Here is a 14,033-nt window from a genome sequence, read left to right as displayed (position 1 = left end):
CTGATATAAAGAACGGAAAAGGTTGGATTTGGAGTTTAGTTTTTTGTTTTGTTTTGTTTTGTATTGTGGAATATACTTCACTAGCCATAACACCTACCCAAACATTTTACACACATTCTACATCTCTAATCTCTAATAATCCCTGCGCAGAAACCACGAGACCCACCAACTCAAAACGCCGATACAAAAAGAGACCATACCGATGGCAGCCATCATCGACGAGGGAGACAAGGCCGTGATTGTCCTGCGCGCGTCCGCAAACTTGAACCGGCGCACGCCGCCGAGCGTTGTTGCCGTGCCGTTGACTTGTGCGGTTGGCGGGCGCGCGCGGCGGAAGGCTGTGAAGAGGGTCGGCGAGGACGAGGAGGTTGCTTGCTGCATATCTGCTGGCTTACCAAGTAAAACAATACTTCCGTCCAACGTATCCCCTTCACCCCCCTCCCCACTCTCCTCACCCCCCTCCTCCGCGCCCACACCGCGCCGATACAAAGTGGCCACCGCGCCCGGAATCTGCTCCGCCAGTCTCCTCGTCGCGCTCCTCCGCTCCCTAACCGCCCTATTTTTCCTCTCGCGCGCCTCCCTCGCGCGCTGCCGCTCGACCCGCGCGCGTTCGCGGGCCGCGCGCTTCTTGCACTCGCTCGTCTGCCGCGCGACGAGCGCGTCGAGCGCGGTGTAGTCTGCGGGTTTGTGCACGCGGTCGAGCTCGATGTAGTCGTATTCCTCGACCACGGACGCGGAGGACGGTCTGCGCGATGGTCTGGGTGAGGAGGAGGTGGAAGACTCCTGAATGCGTTTCCGGCGGCGGCGGATCCGTTCCCGTCGCGAGACCATGCGCTTCTCGTCCTCGCCGTCGAGTTGCTCGACGCCGGAATACATATCCTCCGCCGCCGTGGGCTCGCGGAGTGTCTTCAAAACAGAGTATTTCGAGATCTTGTCGTACGCGGGGGTGAGTGTGTGCGGGGGATATTGCATCCATAGCGCTAGCGCGCGGGAGAGCGCGTCCGAGAGCGCGAGCGGGAGCGGTTGTGGGAAGCGGGAGATTGTGGCTTCGAGCATCTGTGCTGTTTCGTGGATATCTTCTTCGTCTTGTTCTTGTTCTTTTTCTGGGTCTGCTTGTGTGTTTTTCTGGAATGATAGAAGTTCGTCGCGCCGGCTGATTAGGATGACCACGTAGAGATAGACGGGTAAGGCCATATCCGCCGCCGAGAAGAAAAAGTCGAAAACAAGAGTGATTTCAGAATAAGACTCAACGACATGGGCAAACATCGTCAAGATCGTAGCCAGCGCGTAATGCGGCCTCGTATACCTGAGCACGTCCGCGAGCGGCCTATCGATCTGCGCCAGCAGCGCGGGAATCAGCGACAGATGGTCGACCGAGGGCTCGATATCAGGCATCATGAAGTCCCGGAGCCGCGTCAGACTGAGGTGCTCGAGCACGGTGACGGCGTGGCGCCGGCCGAGGACGAGGTAGAGCACCTGCGCGATGTCGTGGAAGCCCTGGAAGTAGCTGAGCGAGGGGTGTAGTCTGAGGACGTGCGTGATGACATCAAACAGCTCGTCGCGGTCCGCGCGGAGGAGATCGTCGGACGTCGCGGGAGAGGGCGTCCGCGACTCGGGGTAGAAGTGGAACGCGCGGTCGGTGTCGAGCCTGACCTGGGCTTCCTCGGGGTGCGCCGGCAGCAGCACTTTCCAGTCCGGATCCTGGAACGCGTCGGCGTCGCATCCTAAAAGAAACGGCCCTGCAGCACTTCATCAGCATTGCACTTCTACACAATTCATCACCACAACTCACACGCAAGCTTCCGCAAAGAGTCATTGACCAGCCCGCCTTTGCTCCGCGCAAGCTTCACGAGCGTCCGCCGGTCGCGGCACCGCACGGCCTCGCGGATCGCAGACTCCTTCGTCTGCTGCCGCTGCTCTTTCTCGCTGATCGCCGTCGCCAGCAGGTCGGCTACGATGAGCGGAGGATCCATTGCTGTTGCTGCTCTGCTCTGCTCCTGCTCCTGCTTCGAGGAGTGGAGCGGTGGTGACGTATGCTTACGTATAGTAATAAGTAAACATGACATAAGCAATTAGTCATGTGACTACGCCCCAGTCCCAATATCTCGGTTCTCGCTGCTTCTGATCTCGAACCACGTAACCACAGAACAGCACTACTCTGCACTCCACAGCTCTGCACAGACTGCATTCACAGAACACACAATGTCGGTGTCCTTCGCAGACAACCTCCCGACGCCGCCGTCGCCGTCCGAAGAAAAGACAGAGCCAAAAGTGTCGGCCCCGCACCCCAACCTGCCGCTCAACGACGGCAAGTTCCACCTGCTTCTCGCGGCCTCGGGCTCGGTCGCGTCGATCAAGATCCCGCTGATCGTCGAGAAACTGTACAGGATCTACGAGCCCTCGCGGATCTCGATCCAGATCGTGGTGACGAGCTCGGCCGAGCGCTTTCTGCCCGCGGCGGATAAGCCCCTGCCGGCCGCCATCCGGCTCTGGCGCGACTCGGACGAGTGGACGACGTGGGGCGACCGCTCGGATCCGATCGTGCACATCGAGTTGAGGAGATGGGCGCATCTGCTGCTGATCGCGCCGCTGTCGGCCAACACGCTCGCAAAGATCTCCGGCGGCCTCTGCGACAACCTGCTCACGTCTGCCGTGCGCGCGTGGAACCCCGCGGTCCCGATCCTGCTCGCGCCCGCAATGAACACATACATGTACAACAACCCGATAACAAAGCGGCAGCTGCGCCTCATCTCTGACGAAATGCCGTGGATCGAGGTCCTCAAGCCTGTCGAGAAAGTGCTCGCGTGCGGCGACATCGGCATGGGCGGCATGCGCGAGTGGTCGGATATCGTCGAGATCGTGGTGTCGCGGTTCCCGCCGTCGAGCTTCCCGCGCAAGTCCGAGCTGCAGCCGCTCGTGGACGAGAACGGGCTGACGCACGAGAAGCAGCATCGGAATCATCCGCCGACCGGGGCCGCGGGCGAGCTTACGGGACATATCAGGTTCGAGGACGAGCTCGAGGCCGAGAGCAATGCCAGCGAGACTGGGAGCGAGGGCCGGCCGCATCCGTTTAAAGAGTCACATACGTCTGGCTAGTTCTTTTTCTTCTTCTATTTGTGTATTCTTGTTTTCTTGTGGGCTTAGATATTGCTTTCGGTGTTGATGGGGTCTGTTATTGTCATATGCGAGTTTATAATATTCAAACAGTTTATCACTATATCACTCTTCACTGATTATAACTTCGAAACCACGCTCTTGTACACAGTCGCTTTATCGCCCTTGCGCGTCTTGAGCAGGCGTCGCAAGATCTTACCCGACGGACTCTTTGGAATCTCATCAAGCACGACGATGCCACCATAAAGCCTCTTATGCTTCGCAACGCGCTCGTCCATCCATCTATGCACTTTCTCCGCATCCCCACCATTACGCAGGACGACGAACGCGCGCGGCCGCTCGGTCGCTTCCTCCTCGGACCAGTGCCCGACCACCGCCGCGTCAGCGACGTCAGGGTGCGTGAGCAAGAGCGCCTCGAGCTCGGCCGGCGCGACCTGGAAGCCCTTTGACTTTATCATTTCCTTTGCGCGGTCGACGATCTTGTAGTACCCGTCCTCGTCGATCGACGCGATATCGCCCGTGCGCATCCAGCCGTCGCCAATCAGGGACTCGCGCGTGGCCGCCTCGTTCTTGAGGTACCCCATCATCACGTTCGGCCCGCGGAACAGCAGCTCGCCTGGTCCACCGTACGGCACGTCCTCGAGCGTGTCCGGGTCAACAAGACGGGCCTCGACGTTTGGAACGAGCGTTCCGATCGTGCCGATCTTGGTGTCTGGTCTGTTTGTGGGCGTGGCATGCGTAACGGGCGACATCTCGGTCATGCCGTAGCCCTGGCAGATGCAGATCTTGCCCTCGCCCAGCCGCTCCGAGACCGCGGCCGCGAGGGATTCCGAGAGCGGGGCGGCGCCGGAGACGAGCACGCGCAGGTGGTCTTTGATGGTCGGGTACTGGTCGACGAGCGGGGACTTTGCGAGCAGGACCATGATCGGGGGCACGACGTTGACGTGCGAGATGTGGTACTTTTCGACCGCGCGCAAAAAGTCCGGGAAGACAAACTTGGGGAAGACGACGAGCTGCGCGCCGAGGTACTGGGTCACGTACAGATGGGTCTGCAGGCCGTAGATGTGCGTCTGCGGGAGGAAGCCGGCGTAGACGCCGAACTGGGTGAAGGTGTGCTGCGAGTGCAGGACGGACTGCAGCACGTTGTTGGCGAGGTTGTAGTGCGAGGTCATGACGCCCTTGAACTTGCCGGTCGTGCCGGACGAGAAGCAGAGGTACGCGACGGTCTCCTTTGACGGGCGGTCGAGGGGGAGAGGGTCGCCTTCGGGGCCATCGCCGAGAGAGAGGTTGCTCAGAGCCTGGTTGGTGAGGTCGGTGAAGGAGAGCAGTTTGGTGGAGCGGTCGCCGATCTGGGCGAGGGACTCGGACGCGACGGTGAGCCAGGGTCCGTCGAGGGCCACGACAAAGTCAGCGCCGGCGGCAACGATCTGATCAGAAAAGTCCTTGTGCTGGTATGCCGAGTTGACGGGGCTGATGATGCCGCCCGCCCAGAGGATGGCGTGGTGGAGCGCGCCGAGGTAGACGTGGTTGGGGATGAGGAGGCCGACGACTGTGCCGCGCTTGAAGGCGTACTTGCGCTTGAGGACGACGGCGAGCGCGCGCACGAGACGGTAGTGGTCTGCGATGGTGAGGGTGAGGCCGGTGGCAGCGTCGGTGACGAGGGGACGGTGGCCGCGGTTGAGGTGGTAGGGGGAGGAGGAGAGGAGGTCGGGGAGGGAGCCGTAGAAGAGCGGGATGTCTGCGGTGTGGGACTTGTAGATGATCTGAGGCATGGCGATACTGAGTAAGAGTAGAGGAGGAGTAGACGATGGACGAAGAAGGTCTCCACGACGGCGGCGAGTATTTGAACCCGCTCGGCAGCATATCGGCACTCGGTTCGTGGGGTAAACCGACGATGGCGGTTTACTTTCCCACCGCCATCAACCGCTAAGTTGCCGACCAGCCGTGTTATTGCCGCCGAGGGAGAAGTGACTGAGGGCTTATTTGCCGGGGTCTGTTGATTGAATGAGGTCTTGTGGGTCGTTGACTGTCGTGATGAGTGGAGGTATCTCGACTACTCCACACCGAGGCGGGGTTGATTAGTGAGGTGTTAGTAAGAATCTCATGTAAGACATGACTAATATATTAAATTTTGAAATTTTCCATATTGTATATCTTATATATACAATGATCAGGATAAAGAAGGAGTAGATGCCTTTCCGTAGGTGATGGTGTTGATATCTTCTTGACGTAGATGTAGTTGTGGATGTAGTTGCAGATGTAGAAGACAAAGAGGATAAGCCTCCCGGTTCGAGCCTCGACGCTGCCCGAGCTCATTGAGCATGGGCATCAGCACCAGCACCAGCACCCCACCAGCACAATACCAGACAATATCAGCATCTTCACCTCCTCTGCTCTTCAACAACACAGCAAAGTGAAGATACACTAAGAATACAGTGCAGCCTCGGTCCGTACACTACTCACATCTCACATCCGCAGACGAACGCACAACCCTCCGACCACCGCTGGATTAAACCAAATCCACCGTCCAGACCTCTTCGACCATTCCCCTGCCACCTCCCCAACTCTACCTTCTTCTCCTCCGCCCTTGAAACACCTCTCGTCTTGATTTTGAGTTGCTGTCATCCGCTGCCGCTGCGCGAATCAGGAACTTTGCAAACAACAGCGGTCGAGACCCTTCATCTTCTTCCGTCTGCCTTTCTTGGCTTTCTTGTGTTTTTCTATATCTTCTCTGCTGCCCCAATGCGATAGCTTTTCTCTGTTACTCCTCTTTTCTTCCTCTTCTCCTCTCTCCTCTACTATATCTGATCTGTAGATGGAAGAGTCCACCTCCACCCTCGACTCCATCAAAGAGATCTCCTTTGGCTCCGTATGTCCTCCTTCTACTCTACCTCTCCACCTCTCTTTCACTACTGACTCTCGCAGACCGCAGGAGTAGCTGGAAAGCTCTTTGAATACCCCTTCGACACCGTCAAAGTCAGGCTACAATCCCAACCTGATGGCGTGCCTCTGAGATTCAAAGGTCCGCTCGATTGCTTCGAGCAGACGTGGCGGAAGGAGGGCATTTATGGATTCTTCAGGGTATTCACTCCTCTCTTACTCTTCTACTCTATCTCATTCTAATAATCATCCAGGGCATCTCCTCCCCCCTCGTCGGCGCAGCAGCTGAAAACTCCTCTCTCTTCTTCAGCGTACGCGCACCCTATCTCATCCTGATCTACCCCAGCTAACAACCCACAGTACCGGCTCGCGCAAAAAACCGCCCGCTACCTCTTCTACCCAACCCTCGCCCCTCAAACCGACCTCCCGATGTCCTCCCTCCTCGTGTGCGGCGCCGTCAGCGGCTCCTTCACGTCCTTCATCCTCACCCCGATCGAGCTCATCAAATGCCAGATGCAAGTCACAAACCTCCGTCTCTACGACCCCTCGCGCTCTACCTCCACCACTCGCTCGCCCTCCTCTCTCACACTAAAACACCACACAAGCAACGTCGTCCCCGTCCGCGCGCTCTCGTACTCCTCCGCCACAGCACCGCCCCCCTCCGCACTCACGCTAATCTCCCAAGTCTACCGCGACCACGGCCTCGCCGGCTTCTGGCGCGGTCAACTCGGCACTTTTTTCCGCGAAACCGGCGGCGGCGCAGCCTGGTTCGGCGCGTACGAATACGTCAGCGGTGTTCTCCGCCGTCGTCGCCTCCCTCTATCATCCACATCGACATCGACATCGACATCGACATCGACAACGCAGATATCAGGCAACTCGATGACGGACTCGATGATCGCGGGCGCGGTGGCAGGCGTGTCGTATAACCTCTCGCTCTTCCCCGCCGACAGCATCAAATCGCGCATGCAAACCGACGCCGTGCTGATCGGTTCGTCATCAGCAAGCAAGACCGGCGCGGCGGTCGACCGCGGGTTCTGGAGCGTGGGCAAGGAGATGTATCGCGCGGGCGGGGTAGCCGTGTTTTATAGAGGGTGCGGGATGACTGTTTTGCGGAGCGCGCCGAGTAGTGCGATTATTTTCTTGACGTATGAGTATTTGAAGAAGACGTGGGGATGATGAGAAAATAAGTTAGGCTTAAAACGAAGAAGGGGACGGCAGCGGTTTAGGGCAGATATGCTATGCGATGCTTATCCGCAATCAATAAAATATTATCTACCAACCGATAAGAGGCGACAGTATTCTAATCACCAGATTTAGCTAAATCAGAGATGCGCAGGGGCACATGTGTTGGCAGGCGCTAAACACTGGATAAAAGCAAGGGCTCACCACAGCAAGGAGGACTATCGCGAGTCATCGATCTGTCAAGAGCCCGTTTGCACCGCATCGATGGTGATATCTTCATTCGGCCCTGGATTATTGCAGACAAATAACCAGAGCCAAGATGTGTTGATGTACTAATATTTCTTTATATTATAATATGAATACAGTATATGGGAGTTGATGGGAGACGAGGGGGGACGAGGGTCAGGGGGTGGGGTGTACGACGTCGTGCGACGGTTGTGATGCAGCGCACAATGAACCGCAGCTCTGATCTAGACTGTCCTTATCTTCCATTATATATACCACCCACACTACCCCCTCTCTTCTCTTTTCTTCTTTTTTTGTTATGCACGCAAAATGAAATTCGCACTCTTCCACTCCCAACCCATCGTCCCCGGCAACAGCGCCGACGGCCGCCCGCCGCCGGTGCTGGAGTATCCCGAGGAAGCGCGCAAGCGGGTGCGGTCGCGGAGTGATCGCGTGCTGATGAAGGTGTGGGACTCGTTTGGGAAGCAGGGCGAGGAGCGCAGTTTTTTGATGAAGATTGATGGGTTTTTGCTGTGAGTATGAGGTTGTGGAGATGTGTGTGGGGAGGTGCTGATGTTGATAGGTTGTATATTGTGCTTTCGTATTTGATTAAGACTCTTGATTCGACCAATATCAGTAAGTATACTGTGTGATGAGATGTTTTGATAAGGATATGTACTGACTCTTGATTGATAGACAACGCATACGTCTCAGGAATGAAGGAAGATCTCTCGCTCTACGGCAACGAGCTCAACCTCTTCTCGACCTTCTACTCAGTCGGCTACTTCCTCGGCTCCGTCCCCTCGCAACTTCTCACGAACCGCGTCCGCCCCTCGCTCGTGATTCCGACGATCGAAATCATCTGGAGCGCGGTAACGATGACGACAGCCGCCTGCCAATCCGCAAAGACAATCTACGCGGTCCGGCTACTCATGGGCCTGCTCGAGGCGTCCATCTTCCCCAGCTTCAGCCACATCATCGGCAGCTGGTACACGCCCGAGGAGCTCGGGAAGCGGTACTCGCTCTTTTACATGGCGCAGCCGCTCGCGAATATGTTTTCGGGATACATCCAGGCGGGCGTGTACACGTCGATGGACGGTCTCGGCGGGCTGCAGGGCTGGCGGTGGCTGTTTATTATCGACGGGATTATCTCGGTGCCGATCTCGTGCTATGGGTTTGTCGCGCTGCCGGATTACCCAAACAAGTGTCATGCAATCTACCTGAGTCCGCGGGAGTTGCTGGTTGCGAACTTGAGGATGGATCGCGTGGGGCGCAAGGCGCCGGAGAAGATCACGAGCAAGAAGTTCTTTGCCATGTTCCGCACCTGGCGGCCGTATGTGTTTATTCCGATGTACAACTTTGCGCTGCTGGCGTACTACTTTAGCTACTTTAATCTGTGGCTCAAGTCGCTGGACAAGTACTCGGTGCAGCAGATCAACGTGATTCCTACGGGCGGGTACGGGCTCGCGCTGGTGTCGGGCTACGTGTTTGGCAGCATCTCGGACGCGATCGGCAAGCGGTGGCCGTGCTGGGCGGTTGTGATTGTGCTGCAGTTTGTAGGCAGTGTGGTTCTAGCGGTATGGCCGCCGTCGGTCGGGGCAAAGATGTTTGGCTTCTTGATTGGGTTTATCGGGTATGCCGGGTTCCCGCTGATGCTGACGTGGTCGTCCGAGGCGTTCCAGGACGACCCGATGTCGAGGGGCGTGCTGGTGGGGATGGGAAACTCGGTGAATATGATTATCGGGTTCTGGTGGTCGCTGGTGGTGTATCCGACGGTGCAGGCGCCGCATTACAAGGGCGGGTATAAGGTGATTGCGGGGGTGATTGGGTTGCTGGCGGTGAATGTTGTGGTGTTTGGGTGGATGGTGCGCCGGGAGCAGAGGAGGAGGGGGATGGTGATCAACGCGTATGGACTGGCTGTGATGCGGGAGTTGGACGTGGTCGAGAGCGCGACCGCGAGCGAGGCAGGCGACGACGGAGACAAAGAGAAGAAGGAGGTGGTTGTGCGCGCCGCATCGTACGAGGCTAGGAGCGAGGCAGGGGGTAAGGTTTGAGCTTATGTAATAGTGCGGAGAACAGCAGCCGAAAGTCAGTCCGAGGAGTTTGTCCGAGAGCGAATTGATTAGTTGTTAATTTAACTCTGCTTCGGCAGTTCGGAGGGGAGCCTCTATTTCTGCTGCCGCCGCCCCTCATCATCATCATCATCATCAGCAGTAGTAGTATCATCATCAACAGTATCAACAGCAGCAACAATGACCCTCGACAGAAAGATCCAGCTCAACCACATCGCGCACGTGTATTATACACACAAAAACATCGACAAGCAGCTCGAGTTCCTCGACGACTTTGGATTCCAAAAGGAAAAAGTTGTAGGGAAGTCGACCTACTTTTGTGGATATGGCCCCGAGCCCTTCCTCTACGTCGCCACTGCCGGGGACGCGGACGAGTTTGGCGGAGCCGCGTTCGCGGTCGACACGCTCGAGGACCTCGAGCTCGCGGCGTCGGTGCTCCCGGGCGCGACTCCGATCTACGAGTTGAATGACGCGCCGGGCGGGGGCAAGTGCGTGACGTTCAAGGACCCGGTCGATGGGTTCCCGTTCCATCTTGTGTATGGGCAGACGAAGCGCGAGGTCGAGGCGTTGCCGGAGCGGGAGTTTAATTTCCCGACGCAGAAGCACCGCGCGGTGAATCACTTTCAGCGGTTTGAGAAGGGTGAGTGTTCTTTATATGAGAGAGTAGTGGTGTAGAAGGCTAACAGGGAGTAGCACCCGCGCCGGTGCACAAGTTGGGTCATTTTGGGATGTGCGTGACCAACTGGGCCAAGACGTTCGAGTTCTACTCAAAGCACTTTAACTTTGTGCCATCTGATGTGAGTGAGATGTAGAGAGAGGAGAGAGAGAGGAGAGAGAGGAGAGAAGAGGAGAAGAAGAGACTAACAGAAGTAGATCAACTACGACCCCGAGACCGACAACAACATTGTCTCGTTCATGCATCTCGACCGTGGATCTGAGCTGGTGGACCACCACTGCTTCTTCTTCTTTGAAGGCCCGGTGTCGCATGTGCACCACTCGTCCTTTGAATGCCATGACTTTGACACTCAGGTGCTCGGCCACGACTGGCTCCGCCACAAGGGCTATGAGAACTGCTGGGGGGTTGGCAGACATATCATGGGATCGCAGATCTTTGACTACTGGTTTGATCCTTCGAAGTTCATTCTGGAGCACTACGTGGATGGGGATTTGGTGAACGACGAGACGAAGACGAACCGAGTGCCTGCGTCGCCTGACGGACTGCATGTGTGGGGTGAGTAGAGTACTATTAGAGAGAGTAGAAGTGATGACTAACAGATTACAGGACCCGATTTGCCTCCTACCTTTTTGCAGTGAGCAGTAGTAGTGGTAGTGGTAGTAGCAGTAGTTAGTGAATACATGTCCTGTGACCATACAAAGAATAGAGCGTAAGCAAGCAACCCTACACAAACTCAACAGCAGAGTAGAGCACAGTAGTTAATAGCAGGAACTAAGTTTAATACTCGGCCTAACTCTCCCCCCACCTTTCAAGCCATTGAAGCGGATTCTCCCCGGGTCGGAGCCAAAACAACGCGAAGACGCGGTTGCCGATTGCCCGACGCCGTCCGCGAAGACGCCGCGCGAGCCCGAGCTCACCTGAGCGTTGCTTGACTTCTTTATATTCACTACTCGTTCTGTCTTCACTCTTCACCACCATCTTCTCTCTCTCTTCTCACGCCATGGCCCCCTCCACCGCTCCTCCCGCCCATGGCTCCTCTACCATCGACTCCGACCCCGTCTCCACCGTCCACACCGACTTCCTCGTCGTCGGCGCTGGACCCGCCGGCGCCGCCCTCGCCTGCTTCCTGGGCTCCTACGGCATCACCGGCCTCATGATCTCCGCCGCCCCCGGCACCGCAAACACCCCCCGCGCCCACATCACAAACATGGCCGCCCTCGACTGCCTCCGCGACATCGGCCTCGACTCCGAGTTCGAGGCCCTCTCCTGCAAAGGCGAGCAGTTCATGATCCACACCCGCTGGTGCAACTCCATGGCCGGCGAGGAGTACGCCCGCATCTACTCCTGGGGCAACGACCCCGCCCGCAAGGGCGAGTACATCACCGCATCCCCTTGCAACCCCGTCGACCTCCCCCAGACCCTGCTCGAGCCCGTCCTCGTCAAGCACGCCACCCAGCACGGCTTCTCCACCCGCTTCAACACCTCCCTCCTCTCCTTCGTCGAAGACGACGTCTCCGGTCTCATCACCGCAACCGTCCGCGACGACGTCTCCCAGGTCGTCTACCAGATCTCCACAAAGTACCTCTTCGGCGCCGACGGCGCCCGCTCCCGCATCGTCAAGCAGCTCGACTTCCCCCTCGACGCAAAGCCCCAGCAAGGCCTCGCCATCAACGTCCTCGTCAAGGCTGACCTCTCCCACCTCGTCGAGTACCGCACCGGCAACCTGCACTGGGTCATGCAGCCCGAAAAAGAGCACCCCTACTTTGGCTGGCAGGGCATCGTCCGCATGATCAAGCCCTGGTCCGAGTGGATGTTCATCCTCTTCCCCGACCGCGCCATCGACCCCCACAAAGTCAGCCCGTCCAGGGAAGAGTACCTCGCCCGCGTCAAGGACTTTATCGGCGACGACACCCCTGCGGAAATCATCGACGTCTCAAAGTGGTACATCAACGAGATCGTCGCCACCCAGTACTCCCACGGCCAGACCATCTTCTGCCTCGGCGACGCCGTCCACCGCCACCCGCCCATGAACGGCCTCGGCTCAAACACCTGCATCCAGGACGCGTTCAACCTCGCGTGGAAGCTCGCGTACGTCCGCGCCGGCTACGCGGACCCGTCCATCCTCGAGACCTACTCGACCGAGCGCCAGCCCGTCGGCCGCACAATCATCACCCGCGCAAACAACGGCTTCCGCGACCACTTCAAGATCTGGGAGGCCCTCGGCACCTCGCTAGACTCTGTCGAGGATCGCCGACGCGTTTTGCAAGAGCTGCAGTCGGCTACTCCGGAGGGCAAGAAGCGTCGTGAGGCCCTGCGCAAGGCCATCCAGGAGTCGTCGCACGAGTTCCACGGTCTCGGGGTCGAGATGAACCAGCACTACTCCTCCTCCTGCGTGTACGACGCAGACGAGCCAGAGCCGTTCAAGTACACGGGAAAAGCAGCTGAAGACGACGTGCTCTACTACGAGCCCACGACCTACCCGGGCTCGCGTCTGCCGCACGTCTGGCTCAACAAGTCGATCCCTTGCAAGCCGGTCTCCACCATCGACCTCGCGGGCCACGGCCAGTTCACGCTCTTCACCGGCATCGGCGGCGACGCATGGAAGGAGGCAGTCAGCAAGATAGCCTCTGTGCCAATCAAGGCCTACAGCATCGGCTTCCGCCAGGACTGGGAAGACCCGTACTTTGAGTGGGACCGGCTGCGCGGCGTGGACGAGACGGGCTGCGTGCTGGCGCGACCAGATCGGTTCATTGCCTGGCGCGCGCCGTCTGTGCTGGGAAGTGCGGAGGAGTGCGAGGCGAAGCTGAAGAGCGTGCTGAACCACGTCCTGGGCTTTTCGTCGTGAAGCGTGGATGCATCTCAAAGCTGTTGTCGTTCTTTAGTTGATTGTAATTTTTGTTTGAATAGCATAATAAAACTCAATCTGCAGTTACTCTGACTTAGAGTTGAACCGTAGTAGATCTGTGGCGCAGGCTAATAGATAATTAATATTCATCACGTGCACTGTAGTAGTAGTGTAGCGAGAGCTGATTCTGGGATCGGACCTGCCTCTGACCTCTGAGCAGCGAGCATGAGCACTGCTGAGCATGAGCAACTGCGGTCAGACCATTTGATATAAGTAAGTATAGACACAAGAGTAGGAGCAGTAGGCAGGCGGCTGGCGTGTTAAATTCACAGGATTTAATGCAGCGATCTAGACCACTTCTCCTCATCTTCCTGCCTTCCCCATACTCCTACCTCCCCACACCACATACACTACCTACAAAAATTCCACACTACATACAGTCTGCTCTCTGCACAAAACACTGGGCTGAGTTCTTGTTTCTTCTGATAACAGCAACATGACACTGAGTGAGTCAGATGGTCAGCACACTAACACTAGCTAAGCAGACAGCAGCAGCGCTCAGACACGCGTCTGTCTCCACAGCTCGACAGTCTAGATCCACATGCAGCGCTCCTCTCTACTACTTTGTACAAAGTATACTTTAGACTACACTATACTTTACTGTAGTTTAGTTATATGTCCTGGACCACTTAAAAAGACGAGATTATATAGCATCTCATACAAACTAAATCTTCTCCATGATGTACTGCAATAGAGACCGACCAACCAATATCAAACCCTCAGACTTACCCTACCCGCTCGGCTGCTCGGCTTTCTTACTTTCTTCCTCTTTGTCTCACTTAGCGACTCCACCATCTGATTACCTTAATCTGCAATAACCTTGCGGGCTTTTTTCATCACATAACTCTACTCCGTTCTTATATCGTCTCGCTCTGTCCTTCTTTAAAGAGCGCCTGTGTATATACAGTATATGTGTATATATACAGTATATGACGTACACTACCATGCCACCTCTCACTGTAAAAATCTGCTCTCC

General features: G+C 56.9%; 8 protein-coding genes across 8 annotated transcripts; 5 read left to right on the top strand and 3 right to left on the bottom strand.

The window, feature by feature from the left end:
* Positions 1 to 132: 132 nt before the first annotated feature.
* On the bottom strand, positions 133 to 1,973 carry BZA70DRAFT_264397 (rab-GTPase-TBC domain-containing protein; the record flags this gene model as incomplete). The annotated part of the gene is made up of 2 exons (XM_064910901.1): positions 133 to 1,739; positions 1,793 to 1,973. The coding sequence occupies 2 exons, from the start codon at positions 1,971 to 1,973 to the stop codon at positions 133 to 135; spliced, it is 1,788 nt and encodes a 595-aa protein (XP_064770025.1).
* A 166-nt stretch (positions 1,974 to 2,139) lies between these two features.
* Positions 2,140 to 3,208, top strand: BZA70DRAFT_270161 (flavoprotein). Its single transcript, XM_064911260.1, has one exon. It carries the CDS (start codon positions 2,203 to 2,205, stop codon positions 3,094 to 3,096), a length of 894 nt encoding a protein of 297 aa, XP_064770024.1. The 5' UTR covers positions 2,140 to 2,202; the 3' UTR covers positions 3,097 to 3,208.
* On the bottom strand, positions 3,150 to 5,062 carry BZA70DRAFT_341 (uncharacterized protein). Its single transcript, XM_064915046.1, has one exon. The coding sequence runs from the start codon at positions 4,884 to 4,886 to the stop codon at positions 3,234 to 3,236; it is 1,653 nt and encodes a 550-aa protein (XP_064770023.1). The 5' UTR covers positions 4,887 to 5,062; the 3' UTR covers positions 3,150 to 3,233.
* Positions 5,063 to 5,680: 618 nt separating this feature from the next.
* On the top strand, positions 5,681 to 7,569 carry BZA70DRAFT_337 (mitochondrial carrier domain-containing protein). Its single transcript, XM_064915043.1, has 4 exons — positions 5,681 to 5,983; positions 6,040 to 6,195; positions 6,249 to 6,305; positions 6,355 to 7,569. Exons 1-4 carry the CDS (start codon positions 5,930 to 5,932, stop codon positions 7,171 to 7,173), a joined length of 1,086 nt encoding a protein of 361 aa, XP_064770022.1. The 5' UTR covers positions 5,681 to 5,929; the 3' UTR covers positions 7,174 to 7,569.
* A 26-nt stretch (positions 7,570 to 7,595) lies between these two features.
* BZA70DRAFT_270158 (putative pantothenate transporter) lies at positions 7,596 to 9,522 on the top strand. Its single transcript, XM_064911259.1, has 3 exons — positions 7,596 to 7,937; positions 7,988 to 8,040; positions 8,101 to 9,522. The coding sequence occupies exons 1-3, from the start codon at positions 7,735 to 7,737 to the stop codon at positions 9,456 to 9,458; spliced, it is 1,614 nt and encodes a 537-aa protein (XP_064770021.1). The 5' UTR covers positions 7,596 to 7,734; the 3' UTR covers positions 9,459 to 9,522.
* BZA70DRAFT_270154 (oxidoreductase) lies at positions 9,523 to 10,954 on the top strand. Its single transcript, XM_064911258.1, has 4 exons — positions 9,523 to 10,116; positions 10,170 to 10,273; positions 10,350 to 10,707; positions 10,759 to 10,954. The coding sequence occupies exons 1-4, from the start codon at positions 9,657 to 9,659 to the stop codon at positions 10,788 to 10,790; spliced, it is 954 nt and encodes a 317-aa protein (XP_064770020.1). The 5' UTR covers positions 9,523 to 9,656; the 3' UTR covers positions 10,791 to 10,954.
* On the top strand, positions 10,933 to 13,066 carry BZA70DRAFT_312 (FAD binding domain protein). Its single transcript, XM_064914971.1, has one exon. It carries the CDS (start codon positions 11,153 to 11,155, stop codon positions 12,995 to 12,997), a length of 1,845 nt encoding a protein of 614 aa, XP_064770019.1. The 5' UTR covers positions 10,933 to 11,152; the 3' UTR covers positions 12,998 to 13,066.
* On the bottom strand, positions 13,067 to 13,481 carry BZA70DRAFT_304 (uncharacterized protein). Its single transcript, XM_064914761.1, has one exon. It carries the CDS (start codon positions 13,362 to 13,364, stop codon positions 13,137 to 13,139), a length of 228 nt encoding a protein of 75 aa, XP_064770018.1. The 5' UTR covers positions 13,365 to 13,481; the 3' UTR covers positions 13,067 to 13,136.
* Positions 13,482 to 14,033: the final 552 nt, after the last annotated feature.

Source organism: Myxozyma melibiosi (genome assembly GCF_037950935.1).
Source record: "Myxozyma melibiosi strain Phaff 52-87 chromosome Unknown BZA70scaffold_1, whole genome shotgun sequence".
Classification (NCBI taxonomy): domain Eukaryota; kingdom Fungi; phylum Ascomycota; class Lipomycetes; order Lipomycetales; family Lipomycetaceae; genus Myxozyma; species Myxozyma melibiosi.
Note: the sequence above shows the minus strand (reverse complement) of the source record. Positions and strands in the feature narration are given on the sequence as shown.